Source organism: Panulirus ornatus, chromosome 1, assembly GCF_036320965.1.
Source record: "Panulirus ornatus isolate Po-2019 chromosome 1, ASM3632096v1, whole genome shotgun sequence".
NCBI lineage: Eukaryota > Metazoa > Arthropoda > Malacostraca > Decapoda > Palinuridae > Panulirus > Panulirus ornatus.
In genome coordinates this window covers 45,029,630-45,048,149 of record NC_092224.1, presented here as the reverse complement: position 1 = coordinate 45,048,149, position 18,520 = coordinate 45,029,630, and the positions used below count along the sequence as shown (strand labels likewise).

Here is an 18,520-nt window from a genome sequence, read left to right as displayed (position 1 = left end):
TCAGGCTGAAACAGTGTGATGTCAGATTGGGACATTACCCGTTCATGTTTAGCTGTGACAAAATAGTGTGATGTCAGAATGGGACATTATAGTGTTCCTGTCAAGTTGGGACATCATTTTATGATATCGGGTTGGTACATTATGTTGTCCATGTCAAGTGGGAACATAATAGTGCGATGTCAATCTGGGACATAATAGTGTGATGTTAGGTTGGGACATTAAGGTGCTCATGGCGAGTTTGTACATTGTAGTGGAATGTAAGGTTGGGACTTTATGGTGTTCATGTCAAGTGGGGTCATCATAGTGTGATGTCAGGTTGGGACATTATGAGGCTCATGTAAGATGGGACATCATAGTGTGATGTCAAGTTGGGACATCAGAATGTGATGTTGAGTTGGGACATTAAGGTGTTCATGTCAAGTTGGAACATCAAAGTGTGATGTTAGGTTGGGACATTTTGGTGTTCATATCAAGTGGAAACATGATAGTCTGATGTCAGGTTGGGACAATATAGTGTTTATGTCACGTTGGGACATCATCGTGTGATGTCAGTCTGGGACATCATAGCGTGATGCCATGCTGGGAAATTATGGTTTTCATGTCAAGTTGGGACATCATAGTGTGACGTCAAGTTGGAACTTTATGGTGTTCATGTCAGGTTAGGACATCATAGTGTGATATCAGGTCGGGATATCATGGTGCTCATGTCAGGATGGGACATCATAATGTGACGTTAGGTTGGGGCATTATGGTGTTCATGTCACGAGGGGATATCATAGTGTGATATCAGATTGGGATGTCATAGTGTTCATTTCAAGTTGGGACATCATGGTATGATGTCAGGTTGGGATATTATGGTGCTTATTTCAAGTTGGGACATATTATGGTGTTCAGGTCAGATAGGGACATCGTAGTGTGATGTCAGGTTGGGACATTATAGTGTTCATGTCAAGTTGGGACATCACAGTGTGATGTTGGGAAATTCTGGTGTTCATGTCAGGTTGATATTATATTGTGATGTCAGGATGCGACATTATGGTGTTCGTGTCAAGTTAGTACATCAAAGTGTGATGTCAGGTTGGGATATTATGGTGTTCATGTCTGGTTGGGACATCATAGTGTGATGTTAGGTTGGGAAATTATGGTGCTCATATCAAATTAGGACATTGTGGTGTGATGCCAGACTGGGACATTGTGGTATTCATGTCAGATTGGTACACAATAGTGTGATGTCAGGTTGTTAGATCATGGTGTTTGTCAAGCTGGGACATCATAGTATTACGTCCGTTTTGTATATCATGGTGTTCATGTCAAGTTGGGACATTATAGTGTGATGTCAGATCGGAATCTTATGGTGTTTATATCAAATCGGGACATCATAGTGTGATGTCAAGTTGGGGCATTATGGTGTTTATGTCAAGTTGGGACATCACAGTGACGTCAGGTTGGGACATTATAGTGTTCATATCAGGATGGGAAATCATAGCGTGATGTTAGGCTGGGACATTATGGTGCTCATATCAAGTTCGGACATCATAACGTGGTGTCAGGTTGAGACAATGACAGGTTGATGACAGGTTGGGACACCATAGTGAGATATGAGGTTGGGACATTATGCTGCTCATGTCAAATTGGGACATTATTATGTGATGTTAGTTTGGGGCATTATGGTGCTCATATCAGGTTGGGACATTACAGTGTGATGTGAGATTGGGAGATTATGGTGTTCATGTCAAGTTGGGATATCATAGTGTAATTTCAGATTAGGACATTATGCTGATCATGTGAAGTTGGGACATCATAGCGTGATGTCAGGTTGGGACTCCATAATGTGATGTCAGGTTAGGACAATATGTTCTTCATGTGAACTTGGGATATCAGAGTGTGATATCAGCCTGGGACATCGTAGTGTGAAGTCAGGTTGGGACATTAAGGTGTTCATGTCAAGTTGGGACAATATGCGATATCAGGTTGGGACATTATGGTGTTCAAGTCAAGTGGGGACATCATAGTGCGATGTCAGGTTGTGACATCATAGTGTGATATTAGGTTGGGACAATATGATGTTTGTGTCAAGTTGGGACATTAGTGTAATGTCAGGCTGGGACACTAGAGTGTAATGTCCGGTTGGGGCATTAAGGTGTTCATTCCAAGCTGTGACAAAATAGTGTGATTTCAGGATGGGATATTATGGTGTTCATGCCAAGCTGGGACATCGTTGTGTGATGTCAGGCTGGGATGTTATGGTGTTCATGTCAAGTGGGAACGTGATAGTTTGATGTCAATTTGGGACATCATATTGTAATGTCAGGTAGGAACATTAAGGTGTTCATGGCAAGTTTGAACATTATAGTGTTATGTCAGGTTTGGACATTATGGTGTACATTTCAAGTGGAGTCATTATAGTGTAATGTCAGGTTGGGACATCATTGTGTGGTGTCACGTTGGGAACTGATGGGGCTCATGTCAAGTTGGTACAATATAGTGTGATGTCAGGTTGGGACATTTTGGTGTTCAAGTCAAGTGGGAACATCATAGTGTGATGTCAGGCTGTGACATCATTGTGTGATGCCTGGTTAGGACGTTATGTTGCTTATGTCAAGTTGGGACATGATTGTATGATGTCAAGTTCGAACATCGTAGTGTGATGTCAGGTTGAGACATCATAGTGTGATGTCAGGTTGGGTCATTATGGTGTTCATTTCAAGTTGGGACATCATACTGTGATATCAGGTTGGCACATTATGGTGTTCATGGGAAGTGGAGACATCATAGTGTTATGTCTGGTGGGAACTTCATAGTGTGATGTCAGGTTGGTACATTATGGTGTTCATGTCAGGATGGGACATCATAGTGCGATGTCAGGACGGGACATTATAGTTTAATGTCAGGCTGGGATGTTAAGGTGTTCATGTCAAGTTGAGATATTGTAGTGCGATGTCAGGTTGGGACATTATGGTGTTCATGTCAAGTTGGTACATCATAGTGTGATGTCAGGTTGGGACATTATGGTGTTCATGTCAGGTTTGGTCATTATAGTGTGATGTTGGGACATTCTGTTGTTCATGTCAGGTTGGGGTATTATAGTGTGATGTCAGATTGGGACATTATGGTGTTCATGTCAAGTTGGTACATCATAGTGTGATGTCAGGTTGGGACATTATGGTGTTCATGTCAAGTTGTACATCATAGTGTAATGTCAGGCTGAGTTATTAAGGTGCTCAAGTCGAGATATTATAGTGTGATGTCAGGTTGGGGCACTATGGTGTTCATGTCAAGTTGGTACATCATAGTGTGATGTCAGGTTGGGACATTATGGTGTTCACGTCAAGTTGGGATATGCTGGTGTTCATGTCAATTTTAGGTATTATGGTGTGATATCAGGTTGGGATCATAATGGTATTAATGTCAGGTTGAGATATCAAGGTGTTCATTTCAAGTTGGGACATCATAGTGTGATGGCAGGTTGGGTTATTATTGTGTTCATATCAAGTTGGGATATCATAGTGTAATGAGAAGTTGGGACGTTATGGTGTTTATGTTAGGTTGGGACATCATTGTATGATGTCAGGTTTGGACATTTTGGTGTTCATATCAGGATCGGACATCATAGTGTGATGTCAGGTTGGGACCCTATTGTGTTCATGTCTGGTTGGATATCTTAGTGTAACGTCAGGATGGCTCAATAGGGTGCTCACGTCAAGTTGGGACATTATAGTTTGATGTCAGGTTGGGACATCATAGTGTTTAAGTCAAGTTGGGATATTATAGTGTGATGTCATGTTGGGACATTATGGTGTTCTTGTCAGGTTGGGACATTATGGTGTTCAAATTGGGACATCATAGTGTGATTTCAGGTTGGGACATTATGGTGTTCATGCCAAGTTGGGACATTATGGTGTTCACGCCAAGTTGGGACACTATAGTATGAAGTCAGGCTTGGACATTATGGAGTTCCTGTCAAGTTGGGACATCATAGTGTGATATCAGGTTGGGACATCATAGCGAGATGTCAGGGTGGGATATTATGGAGTTTCAAGTTGGGTCTTCATAGTGTGATGTCAAGTTGGGACATTATGGTGTTCATGTCAAGTTGGGACATCATAATGTGATAAAAAGTTGGAACATTACGGTGTTCATGTCAGGATGAGACATCATAGTGCGATTTCAGGTAGGGAAATGGTGTTGTTCAAGTCAAGTTGGGACATTGTAGTGTGATAGCTTGTTGGGACATTATGGGTTCATGTCAAGTTGGGACATCATAGTTTGATGTCATGTGATATAGGGTGGTGTGAAATTGAGGTATTATAGTGTTCATGTCAAGATGGAAGATTATGTGTGGTCAGGTTTTGGACATCATGGTGTTCATGTCAGTTTGGGACATCATAGTGTGATGTCAGGTTGTTATATCATAGTGTGATATCAGCTTGGGACATTGTGGTATTCACGTTAAGTTGGGACGTCATAGTATGATGTCAAGTTGGACATTATGGTGCTCATGTCAAGTTGGGACATTATGGTGTTCATGTCAAGTTGGGACATTATGGTGTTCATGTCAATTTGGGGCATCATAATAGCATGTCAGTTTGGAACAGTATGGCTTTTATGTCCGGATGGGTCATCATAGTGTGATGTCAGATTGGGACATTGTAATGTGATTTCAGGTTGGGACATTATGTTGTTCATGTCAAGTTGAGACATCATAGCTTGATGTCAGTTTGGGATATCATGGTGTGATGTGAAGTTTGACATTATGGTGTTCATCTGAAGTTGGGAGATTATAGTGTTGTCAGGTTGGAACATTATGGTATTCATGTCAGGTTGGGACATTATGGTGTTCATGTCAGGTTGGGACATCATAGTATGATGTCATGCTGCAATATCATGGTATGATGTCAGGTTGGGACATTATGGTGTTCACATCAAATTGGGACGACATAGTATGATGTTAAGCTGGGACATTATGGTGTTCATGTCAAGTTGGGATATCATAATGTGATGCCGGGTTGGAAAATTATGGTGTTTCATAGGTTGGGACATCATAGTATGATGTCAGCTTTGGACATTATGGTGTTCATATCAGGTCTGGACATTGTAGTGTGATGTGAGGTTGGGACATTGTGGTGTTCATGTCAAGTTGAGACATCATAGTGTAAAGTTAGGTGGGATATTATGGTGTTCATTTCAAGTTGGGACATTATAGTGTCAAGTCAGGTTGGAACATTATGGTGTTCATACTAAGTTGGAACATCATTGTGTGATGTCAGATTGGGACATTATGGCGTTATGACAGGTTTGGACATCATAGTTTATGTCAGGTTGGGACATTATGGTGTTCGTATCAGGTTGGGACATTATGGTGTTCGTATCAGGTTGGGACATTATGGTGTTCGTGTCAAGTTGGGACATCTTGGTGTGATATGTTGGAACACTATGGTGCTCATGTCAAGTTGAGACATTATGGTGTTCATATCAAGTTGGGACATTATGGTGTGATTTTGGAACCTTATTCATGTTCATGTTAATTTGGGACATTATAGTTTCATGTCAAGTTGGGACATTATGATGTTCGCGTCAAGTTGGGACATCATATGTGATATATTAGGCTGGTACATTATGGTGTTCATATGAGGATGGTACGTTCTAGTGTGATGTCAGGTTGGGACACTATGGTGTTCATATGATGATGGCACGTTCTAGTGTGATGTCAGGTTGGGACATTATGGTGTTCATATAAAGTTGGGACATCACAGTATCATGTTAAGTTGGAACATGGTATTCATGTCAAGTTAGGAGATTATAGTGTGATGTCAGGTTGGAACATTATGGTGTTCATGTTAAGCTGGGACATCATAGTGTGATGTCAGGTTGGAACATTATAGTGTTCATGTCAAGTTGGGACATTATAGTGCGATATCAGGTTGGAGCGTTATGGTGTTTATGTCAAGTTGGGACATCATAGTGTGATGTTAAGTTAGGACACTATGGTGTTCATGTCAAGTTGGGACATCATAGTTTAATGTCAAGTTGGAACATTATTTTGTTCATATCAAGCTGGGACATCATATTGTGATGTCACGTTGGGATATTATGGTGTTCATATCAGGATGAGACATTATGGTGTTCATGTCAGGTTGGGACATTATGGTGTTTATGTCAGGCTGGGACATCATAGTATGATGTCAGGATGGGATATCATGGTGTTCATATCCGGTTGGGACATTATGGTGTTAATATCAGGTTGGGACATAATAGTATGATGTCAGGTTGGGACATTATGGTGTTCATATCAGGTTGGGACATTTTTGTGTTCATGTCAAGTTGGAACATTAAAATGTGATATGTTAGGATATTATGGTGTTTGTCTTAAGCTGGGACATCTTTATGTGATGTCAGGTTGGGGCATTTTGGTTTTCATTTCAAGTTGGGACGTCATAGTGTGATGTCAGATTGTGACATTATGGTGTTCATGTTAAGACACCATAGTGTGATGTCAGGTTGGGACATTGTGGTTTTCATGTCAGGTTGGGACATTACGGTGTTCACGTCAAGTTGGGGCATCATAGTGTGATATCAGGTGGGAACTTTATGGTGCGCATGTGTGGTTGGGACATATAGTGTTCATGTCAATTTGGGAAATCATAGTTTGATGTCAGGTTGGGACATTATCGTGTTCAAGTTGGGATATCATAGTGTGATGTTGGGACTTTATTGTGTTTATGACAGGTTGCGAGATTATAGTGTGATGACAGGTTGGAACATTATGTTGTTCGTGTCAACTTGGGACATCATAGTGTGATGTCGGTTTGGGACATTATTGTATTTACATCAGATGGGACATCATAGTGTGATGACAGGTTGGGATATTATCGTTTTCGTATCAGGTTGGGACATCATAGTGTGATGTCAGGCTGAGATATTATGATGTTCATATCTAGTGTGGACATAATGGTGTGATATCAAGTTGGACATCATGGTGTTCGTATCAGGTTGGGACAGCACAGCGTGATATCAGGTTGGGATATTATGGTGTTCATGTCAGGTTAGGACATCATAGTATGATGTCACGTTGGGACATCATACTATGATGTCAGGTTGGGACATCATAGTATGATGTCAGGTTGGGACATAATGTTCCTGTCAAGTTGGGACATCAATGTGTGATGTCAGGTTGGAAGATTATGGCATTCATTTCATATTGGGACATCATAGTCTGATGTCAGGTTGGGATATTATCGTGTTCTTGGCAAGTTGGGACATCAGTATGATATCAGGTTGGGACATCATGGTCTTCATGTCAGGATGGGACATCATAGTGTGATGTTAGTTGGAATTAAGGAAGTTGATACTCCGCCAATGTGTTGAATGCCTAGTTTAGGTGACCCGAGGCAATGGTCGTGTTATGTCCAGTTGCTTTGTTGAGTTACTCAGAGTAACAGGTTAGTGATTGTAACAGGTGAGTGGGCTGGACTGTACCAGTCGTCTTCAGCATTTCCTGGCTTGTCATGAATTGATTCTATCATGCAGTTTGTTCTACGGAAAAATAACTTTTCGCATATTTTGGTAAAAAGATGTTCGTTTTCTGCAATTTCCTGGGAGCTTGTGTTTAGTGTGTTCCATGAAATGAAAATTGGCCGATTGTTGAGGTCCTCTTGACCAGACGTGGTCATTAGACGAGGAACAGAGTAGAGGAGAGTTAATAAAGTCAGTGTCCATCGTTATAGGAGATAGATGGTGATAAGATCAGTGTCCATCGTTATAGGAGATAGATGGTGATAAGATCAGTGTCCATCGTTATAGGAGATAGATGGTGATAAGATCAGTGTCCATCGTTATAGGAGATAGATGGTGATAAGATCAGTGTCCATCGTTATAGGAGATAGATGGTGATAAGATCAGTGTCCATCGTTATAGGAGATAGATGGTGATAAGATCAGTGTCCATCGTTATAGGAGATAGATGGTGATAAGGTCAGTGTCCATCGTTATAGGAGATAGATGGTGATAAGGTCAGTGTCCATCGTTATAGGAGATAGATGGTGATAAGGTCAGTGTCCATCGTTATAGGAGATAGATGGTGATAAGGTCAGTGTCCATCGTTATAGGAGATAGATGGTGATAAGGTCAGTGTCCATCGTTATAGGAGATAGATGGTGATAAGATCAGTGTCCATCGTTATAGGAGGCAGAAGATGGTGATAAGGTCAGTGTCCATCGTTATAGGAGATAGATGGTGATAAGATCAGTGTCCATCGTTATAGGAGATAGATGGTGATAAGATCAGTGTCCATCGTTATAGGAGATAGATGGTGATAAGATCAGTGTCCATCGTTATAGGAGATAAATGGTGATAAGATCAGTGTCCATCGTTATAGGAGATAGATGGTGATAAGGTCAGTGTCCATCGTTATAGGAGATAGATGGTGATAAGGTCAGTGTCCATCGTTACAGGAGATAGATGGTGATAAGATCAGTGTCCATCGTTATAGGAGGCAGAAGATGGTGATAAGGTCAGTGTCCATCGTTATAGGAGATAGATGGTGATAAGATCAGTGTCCATCGTTATAGGAGATAGATGGTGATAAGGTCAGTGTCCATCGTTATAGGAGATAGATGGTGATAAGATCAGTGTCCATCGTTATAGGAGATAGATGGTGATAAGATCAGTGTCCATCGTTATAGGAGGCAGAAGATGGTGATAAGGTCAGTGTCCATCGTTATAGGAGATAGATGGTGATAAGATCAGTGTCCATCGTTATAGGAGATAGATGGTGATAAGATCAGTGTCCATCGTTATAGGAGATAGATGGTGATAAGATCAGTGTCCATCGTTATAGGAGATAGATGGTGATAAGATCAGTGTCCATCGTTATAGGAGATAGATGGTGATAAGATCAGTGTCCATCGTTATAGGAGATAGATGGTGATAAGATCAGTGTCCATCGTTATAGGAGATAGATGGTGATAAGATCAGTGTCCATCGTTATAGGAGATAGATGGTGATAAGGTCAGTGTCCATCGTTATAGGAGATAGATGGTGATAAGATCAGTGTCCATCGTTATAGGAGATAGATGGTGATAAGATCAGTGTCCATCGTTATAGGAGATAGATGGTAATAAGATCAGTGTCCATCGTTATAGGAGATAGATGGTGATAAGGTCAGTGTCCATCGTTATAGGAGATAGATGGTGATAAGGTCAGTGTCCATCGTTATAGGAGATAGATGGTGATAAGGTCAGTGTCCATCGTTATAGGAGATAGATGGTGATAAGATCAGTGTCCATCGTTATAGGAGATAGATGGTGATAAGGTCAGTGTCCATCGTTATAGGAGATAGATGGTGATAAGATCAGTGTCCATCGTTATAGGAGATAGATGGTGATAAGGTCAGTGTCCATCGTTATAGGAGATAGATGGTGATAAGATCAGTGTCCATCGTTATAGGAGATAGATGGTGATAAGGTTAGTGTCCATCGTTATAGGAGGCAGAAGATGGTGATAAGGTCAGTGTCCATCGTCACAGAATAGAGAAGAGGGTATCAAGGTCAGTGTCCATTACTATATGAAAAAGAAGACGGTAAAAAGGTCAGTGTCCAACGTTATAGGAGAGGCAAGAGAGTACTAATGTCAGTATTCATCGTCGCAGGATAATAATTGATGTTAATAAGGTCAATGTCGATCACTATGGAACAAAAAGATGATTGCAAAGTCAGTATCCGTCATTATAGGAGAGAACATGGTATAAGGTCAGTGTCCATGCCATTTTCTCAAGTGAATTTTGTTATTCACTTCATTAAGGTGTACAAGACAAGTGGAGGACTTGACACAGACCACCGACCACGTCATCATCACACATCAGCCAGGCCACTGACCAGGTCATCAACTACACATCACCCAGACCACTGAGCAGGTCATGACTACACATCATTTAGGCCACTGACCAGGTCATCACTTCACATTACCAAGGCCTCTGACTAGTTCATCACTATACATCAGTCTGGCCAATGACCAAGTCATCCCCACACAACCCAGGCGACTGACCAGGTCATCACTACACATCATCAGGCCAATGACAAGGGCATCACAACATTACCCAGGCCACTGACCAGGTCATCGCTAAATATGACCCAGGCCACTAACCACTTGATCACTACACATCAGCCAGTCCACTGACCAGGTCATCAGTACATATCACAAGGGTCACTAACCAGGTCATTACTACGCATCACCCAGGCAGATGACTACTTCATCACTACACATCACCCAGGCCACTGACCAAGTCATCACTACAAATTACCCAACTACTGACCAAGTCATCAGCCAGGCCTCTAACCAAGTAATCACTACACATCAGCCAGGCCACTGATCAGGTCATCACTACGCATCAGTCAGGCCACTGACCAGGTCACCATTGCACAACACTCAGGCCACTCAACTGGTCATCACTACATATCACCCGGGCCACTGACCAGGTCGTCACTACACATTACCCAGGCCAGTGACTAAGTCGTCACTGCACATCAGCCAGGCCACTGAGCAGGTCACCATTGCACAACACCCAGGCCACTCACCAGGTCATCACTACAAATCAGCTAGGCCATTGATCAGGTCATCATTACATATCTCCCAGACCATTGACAAGGTCATCACTAAACATCACCCAGGCCACTGACCAGGTCAACATCACACATCACTCAGGCCACTGACCATGTCATCACTGTTCATCAACCATGCCACGCACTAGGTCATCACTGCACATCACACAGGCCGCTGACCAGATCCTCACTATACATCACCCAGGCCACTAACCAGGTCACCACTACACCCACCCAAGCCACAAACCATGTCATCACTGCACATCAGCAAGGCCAATGACCAGGTCATCACTCTACATCACACAGGCCACTGACCAGGACATCACTGCACACACAAAGGCCACTTACCAGGTCATAACTACATATCACCCAGGACACTGACTTGGTCATCACTACACATCACCGAGGCCATTGACCAGGAAATCTCTACACCCACCCGTCACTGACCAGATCATCACCACATATCACCTAGGCCACTGACCAGGTCATCACTACACGTAAGCCAGGCCACTGACGAGGTCATCACTTCGCATCAGTCAGGCCGCTGACCAGGTCATCAGTACACAATATCAAGGCCACTGACCAGATCCTCACTGAAAGTCACCCACGTCACTGACCAGGTCATCATCACACATCAGCCAGGCTTCTTAACAGATCATCACTGCGCAACACCCAGTCCAATGAACAGGTCGTCACTACATATCAACCAGGCCATGATCCGGTCATCATTATACATCAGCCAGGCCGTTGACCAGGTTATCACTACACATCAGTCAAGCCACTGACCAGGTCATCACTACACTCACCCAAGCCACTGACCAGGTCATCACTACACTCACCCAAGCCACTGACCAGGTCATCACTACACTCACCCAAGCCACTGACCAGGTCATCACTACACTCACCCAAGCCACTGACCAGGTCATCACTACGCTCACCCAAGCCACTGACCAGGTCATCACTACACTCACCCAAGCCACTGACCAGGTCATCAATACGCTCACCCAAGCCACTGACCAGGTCATCACTACACTCACCCAAGCCACTGACCAGGTCATCACTACGCTCACCCAAGCCACTGACCGAGTCATTATTACATGTCAGCCAGTTCATTGACCAGGTCATTGCTACACATCAGTGAGGACAGTGACCAGGTCATCACTACGCGTCACCCAGGCTACTGACCAGATCGTCACTACACATCACTCAGGTCACTGATCAGGTCATCATTACACTCACCCAAATACGTCAGCTAGGCTACTTACTGGGTCATCACCATGGCCAGAGACCGGGTCATCGCTACAAATCACCCGGACCTGACCAGGTCGTCAACACATCACCCAGGCCACTGACCAGGTCATCAGTACACATCAGTCAGGAAACTAGCCAGGTCATCATTGCACATCAGTCAGGTCACTGGTCAGGCCATCACTACACCCACCAAGACCATTTTCCAGGCATCACTACACATCACTCAGGCCACTGACCAAGTAATCACTACACATCACATATGCCATTGAGCAGGTCACCACTACACATCACCCAAGCCACTGACCAGGTCGTCCATACACATCACACAGGCCACTGACCATGTCATCACTACATATCAGCCAAGCTACATACCAGGTTATCACTACATAGCCAGGCCACTGACCAGGTCATAAGTACACATAAACCAGGCCACTGACCAGGTTATCACTACACTTATCCAGGCCACTGACTAGGTAGTCACTACATGTCAGCAAGGTCAATGCCCAGGTCATCACTACACATCAGCCAGGTCACTGACCAGGTCATCGCTACACATCACCCAGACCACTGACCAGGTCGTCACTACACATCACCCAGCGCACTGACCAGGTCATTACTACACTAAACGCAGGTCACTGACCAGGGCATCACTTATCATTCATTACGTAGACCACTGACTAGTCCATCACTACACTTCACCTAGGCCATTGGCCAGATCATCACTACACATCGCACTGGATATGGTAAACACCTGTGTGTGTGTGTGTGTGTGTGTGTGTGTGTGTGTGTGTGTGTGTGTGATAAAGCCTAGCATGTCATCCATCTGTGTATGGGTCGGTACATTGACCATTAGCTAACACAAGTGAACATCTTTCAGCAAAATCGAACATTAGCCAAGAACAATTGACCATTAGCCAGTACTAGTGACGATTACCAAGCACAAGTGACTATTAGCAAGTGATGTGACCATTAGCCATTAAAAGTGAACTTTAGCCAGTACAAGTGATCATTAACCAGTACAAGTGAACATTTAGTGCAAGTGAACATTGGCCGGTACTAGTGGACATTAGCCAGAGAGTGGATAATAACCAGTACAAGTGAACATTAGCAAGTAGAAGTGACCGTTAACCAGTATAAGTGAACATTAACCGGTAAAAGTGAACATTAGCCAATACCGTTAAGCATCAGCCAGTGATAGTGAACATTAGCCAGCACTAGTGAACATTGGCCAGTACTAGTGAACATCATACAGTGCAAGTGAATATTAGCCAGTACTGTTGAATATTAGCCAGTACCAGTGAATATCAGCCAGTACTTGTGAACATCAGCCAGTGCAAGTGAACTTTAGCCAGTACTATTGAACATTAGCCAGTACCAGTGAACATTAGTCAGTACTAGTGAACATTAACGAATACTAGTGAACATTAGCCAGTACTAGTGATCATTAGTCAGTGCAGTTGAACATTAGCCGGTACTAATGAACTTTAGCCAGTACTAGTGAACATTTGCCAGTACTAGTGAACATCAGCCAGTGCAAGTGAACATTCGCCATTGCTAGGGAACGTTTGCCAGTCCTAGCGAAAATTAGCCAGTACTAGTGAACATAACCAGCACTAATAAACATTAGACAGTACTAGTGAACGTTGGCCAGTACTACTGAACCTCAACCTGTGCAAGTGAACATTTGCCAGTACTAGTGAACCTCAGCCAGTGCAGGTGAACATTTGCCAGTACTAGTGAGCATTAGCCAGTACTAGTGAACATAACCAGCACTAATAAACATTTGCCAGTACTAGTGAACATTAGCCAGTGCTAGTGAACCTCAGCCAGTGCAAGTGTACATTTGCTAGTACTAAGGAACCTCAGCCAGTGCAAACGAACAGTAGTCAGTACTAGTGAACATTAATCAGGACTAGTGAGCATTAGCCAGCACTAGTGAACATCAACCAGTACTAGTGAACATCAGCTAGTTTAGTGAACATTAGATAGCGCAAGTGAACATTAACCAGTTTTAGTGAACATTAGCCAGTACTGGTGAACCTCAGCCAGTGCAAGTGAACATTAGCCAGTCCTAGTGAACATTAGCCAGTACCTATGAACATTAGCCATTGCTAGTAAACCTCAGCCAGTACTGTTGAACCTCAGCCAGTACTAGTGAACATCAGGCAGCACTAGTGAACATCAGGCAGTACTAGTGAACATTAGCCAATGGAAGTGAACATCAGCCTGTACAATTGAGCATGAGCCAGTACCGTTGAACAGTAGATAGTACTAATTACCATTTCATTTAGAATAAGACACTGTTTATCTCATTGTTCTTATGTAATGGTGTTCATCATTTATGTTCAGTTCAAGAGGCGTCAGTTCATTTGATGTGAAATGATCATGTGTCACGTGGCTGCTGTACAGGAGCAAAAGATCCCTGGGTGGTGAAGCAACTTGTCAAGTCTGCTACAACTGCACCAGATCTGTGTACTACACCTGCACCAGATCTGTGTACTACACCTGCACCAGATCTGTGTACTACACCTGCACCAGCTCTGTGTACTACACCTGCACCAGATCTGTGTACTACACCTGCACCAGCTCTGTGTCCTGCACCTGCACCAGCTCTGTGTCCTGCACCTGCAACAGCTCTGTGTACTACACCTGCACCAGCTCGATGTCCTACGCCTGCATCAGCTCCGTGTACTACACCTGCAGTAGCTCTGTGTACTACACCTGCAACAGCTCTGTGTACTACACCTGCACCAGCTCTATGTCCTAAACCTGCACCAGCTCTGTCTTACACATGTCTCAGCTCTATGTCCTACACCTGCACCAGCTGTGTGCCTTACACCGGCATCAGCTGTGTCCTACACTTACACCAGCTCTGTGTACTAAAGCTGTACCAGCTGTATCCTACACCTGCGCCAGTTCTGTCTCCTACACCTGCACCAGCTCTGTGTACTACACCTGCACCAAATTTTGTGTCATACACCTGCATCAGCTTTCTGTCCTAAACCTGCACCAGCTCTATGCCCTACACCTGCACCAGCTCTATGTCGTACACCTGCACAAGCTCTATGTCCTACACCTGCACCAGCTCTGTGTCCTGCACTGCATCAGCTCTGTCTCCTACACCTGCACTCGGTCTGTGTCATACACTGAACCAGCTGTGTGTCTTCTATGTTGTACACCTGCACCTGCTCTGTGTCTTACACCAACACAAGCTCTGTGTCCCACACCTGCACGAGCTCTGTGTCCTACACTGCATCAGCTCTGTGTCCTACACCTGCACCAGCTCTTTGTCATACACTGCACCACCTGTGTGTCCTCCACCGGCACCAACTCTGTGTCCTACACTTGCACCGGCTCTGTGTAATACACTTGCACCAGCTCTATGTCTTACACCTGCACCAGCTCTATGTCTTACACCTGCATCAGCTCTATGTCTTACACCTGTAACAGCTCTGTCCTGCACGTACATCATCTCTGTGTACTACACCTGCAACAGCTCTGTGTCCTACACCTGCACCAGCACTATGTCCTACGCCTGCAACAGCTCTGTGTCCTACATCTGCAGCAGGACAGTGTCCTACACCTTCACCAGGTCTGTGCCCTACACCTGCATCAGCTCTATGTCCTACTCATGCACCAGCTCTGTGTCCTACACTGCACCAGCTCTGTGTTCTATACCTGCACTATGTCTGTGTCATACACTGCACCAGCTCTGTGTCCTGCACCTGTACCAGCTTTCTGCACTAGCCCTGCACCAGCTCTATGTATTACACCTGCACCAGCTCTCTGTCCTACACCTGCATCAGGTCTGTGTCTTTACATACACCAGCTCTATGTCTTAAACTTGCACCAACTCTATGTCCTACACCTGCGCCAGCTCTGTGTCCTACACTACACCAGCTCTGTGTAATACAACTACACCAGCTCTGTGTAGTACCTCTTCTCCAGCTCTGTGTCCTACACCTGCACCAGTTCTGTGTACTACACCTGCACCAATTCTATGTCCTACACCTGCATCAGTTCTCTGTCCTACACCCGCACCAACTCTCTGTCCTACACATGTACCAGCTCCAAGTCCTACACGTGCACCAGCTCTGTGTCCTACACGAGCACCAGCTCTGTATCCTACACCTGCACCACCTCTGTGTCCTACACTGCATCAGCTCTGTGTTTTACACCTGCCCCAGCCCTATGTCATAAACTGCACCAGCTCTGTGTCCTACACCTGCACCAGCTCTGTGTGCTACACCTGCACCAGCTCTATGTCCTACACAAGTACCAGCTCTGTGTACGATCCCTGCATAGCTCTGTGTCCTACACATGCTCTTTGTACTACACCTGCACCAATTCTATATCCTACACCTGCACCAGCTCTCTGTCCTACACCTGCACCAGTTCTGTGTCCTACACCTGCACCAGCACTATGTCCTACGCCTGCACCGGCTCTGTATCCTACACCTGCAGCAGGACTGTGTCCTACACCTTCACCAGGTCTGTGTCCTACACCAGCACCAGCTCTATGTCCTACACCTGCACTACTCTGTGTCCTACACTGCCCCAGCTCTGTGTTCTACACCTGCACTCGGTCTGTGTCATACACTGCTCCAGCTGTGTGTCCTCCACCGGCACTAGCTCTGAGTCCTACACATGCACCAGCTCAGTGCCCTACACCTGCACCACCTCTATTTCTTACATCTGCACCAGCTCTGTGCCCTGCACCTGCACCAGCTATGTGTACTACACCTGCACCAGCTCTGTGACCTATATTACACCAGCTCTGTGTCCTACACCTGCACCAGCTCTATGTCCTACACCTGCACCAGCTCTGTGTACGACCCCTGCATCAGCTCTGTGTCTTACACCTGAGCCAGCTCTATGTCCTACACATGCACCATCTCTTTCTCCTACACCTGTAACTGTTCTATGCCCTGCATGTGCACCAGCTGTGTTCTACACCTGCATCAGCTCTATGTTCTACACCTGCACGAGCTCTGTGTCCTACACCTGCACCAGCTCTCTGTCCTACACCTGCAGCAGGACTGTGTCCTCCACCTTCACCAGGTCTGTGTCCTACACCTACATCAGCTCTGTATCCTACACCTGCTGCAGGACTGTGTTCTACACCTGCGCCAGTTCTCTGTCCTACACTGCACCAGCTCTGAGTCCTACACCTGCAACAGCTCTGTTTCCTTCACTTGCACCATATCTGTGTGTCCTACATGTGCACCAGCTCTGTATCCTACACCTACACCAGATCTAAATACTACCCATGCACCAGCTGTGTGTCCTACACCTGCACCAGCTCTGTGTCCTACATTGCACAACCTCTGTGTCCTACACCTGCACCAGCTATGTGCACTAAACCTGCACCAACTCTCTGTCCTACACCTGCACCAGCTCTATGTCCTACACCTGCACCAGCTCTGTGTCCTACACCTGCAGCAGCTCTTGTCCTTCACTTGCACCATATCTGTGTGTCCTACATGTGCACCAAGTCTGTATCCTACACCTGCACCAGATCTGTGTACTACCCATGCGCCTGGTGTGTGTCCTACACCTGCACCAGCTCTGTGTCCTACACTGCAATAGCTGTGTGCTACACATGCACCAGCCCTGTGTACTACACCTGCATTAGCTCTCTGTCCTACACTGTACAAGTTGTGTCCTACACCTGCACCAGCTCTGTTCTACACCTGCACCAGCTATGTGTCCTCCACTTGCACCAGCTCTAAGTCCTACATCTGCACTAGCTCTGCGTCCTTCACCTGTATCAGCTGTGTACTACACCTGCACCAGCTGTGTTCTACACCTGCATCAGCTTTGTGTACTACACCTGCACTTAATCTCTGTCCTCCACTTGCACCAGATTTATGTCCTACACCTGCACCAGCTCTTGTCCTTCACCTGCACCAGCTCTGTATCCTACACCTACACCAGATCTAAATACTACCCATGCACCAGCTGTGTGTCCTACACCTGCACCAGCTCTGTGTCCTACATTGCACAACCTCTGTGTCCTACACCTGCACCAGCTTTGTGTACTACATCTGCACCAGCTCTGTGTCTTTGCTGGTGCCATCATCATCAGAGAGGAGGTGTGAACATCCACCTGAGGTCTGGGCCTGGAGGACCAGGTGGCGGGCCATGCTCCCCAGAGCCGTGAGCGCCTCCTTCAGGACCCGCCGTACGTCAGGCATGAAGATGAAGTACAACACAAAATTCAGTGAGAATCCTAGTAGCTCCAGACAGTTAGCCACAGCTCGGAAAACCTGCAATATGATCACTGGGTCATTATACGGAAAGATATCTGATCTGCCTGGAACACTGATCTGCCTAACTAAGAGTCTGATAACTCACTTAGTGTAAAGCATAACTAACTCTCCACCAGAGTAAGGTAGCATTGGTGATTTTCAGTGACTTTCTGCACTGTACATACATGGCTCTGACTCACTCGTTCTCCTGTGTTATGAATACTGTTTGTCTTGTGTGCCACTCTATCATCAAACACATTCAACAAAACTTGAAAATACTCACTCCATCTCCTTCTCATATCACCATTACTTGTTATTACCTCCCCATTAGCCCACTTCACCGATGATCCTATTTGTTCTCTCGTCTTAGGCACTTTATCTATCCCCTTCCAAAGCATGTTTTTATTGTCCCTAAAATTTCATG

General features: G+C 45.0%; 2 protein-coding genes across 3 annotated transcripts in view; one reads left to right on the top strand and one right to left on the bottom strand.

The window, feature by feature from the left end:
• Positions 1 to 18,520, top strand: part of LOC139748840 (uncharacterized) — a 349,230-nt gene that overhangs the window by 151,366 nt on the left and 179,344 nt on the right. The window lies entirely within an intron of this gene.
• Positions 17,862 to 18,520, bottom strand: part of LOC139748824 (probable G-protein coupled receptor AH9.1) — a 28,411-nt gene continuing 27,752 nt past the window's right edge. The window contains 1 exon segment of the mRNA XM_071662248.1: positions 17,862 to 18,114. Coding sequence (XP_071518349.1) covers positions 17,887 to 18,114 — 228 coding nt within the window. The 3' untranslated portion in view covers positions 17,862 to 17,886.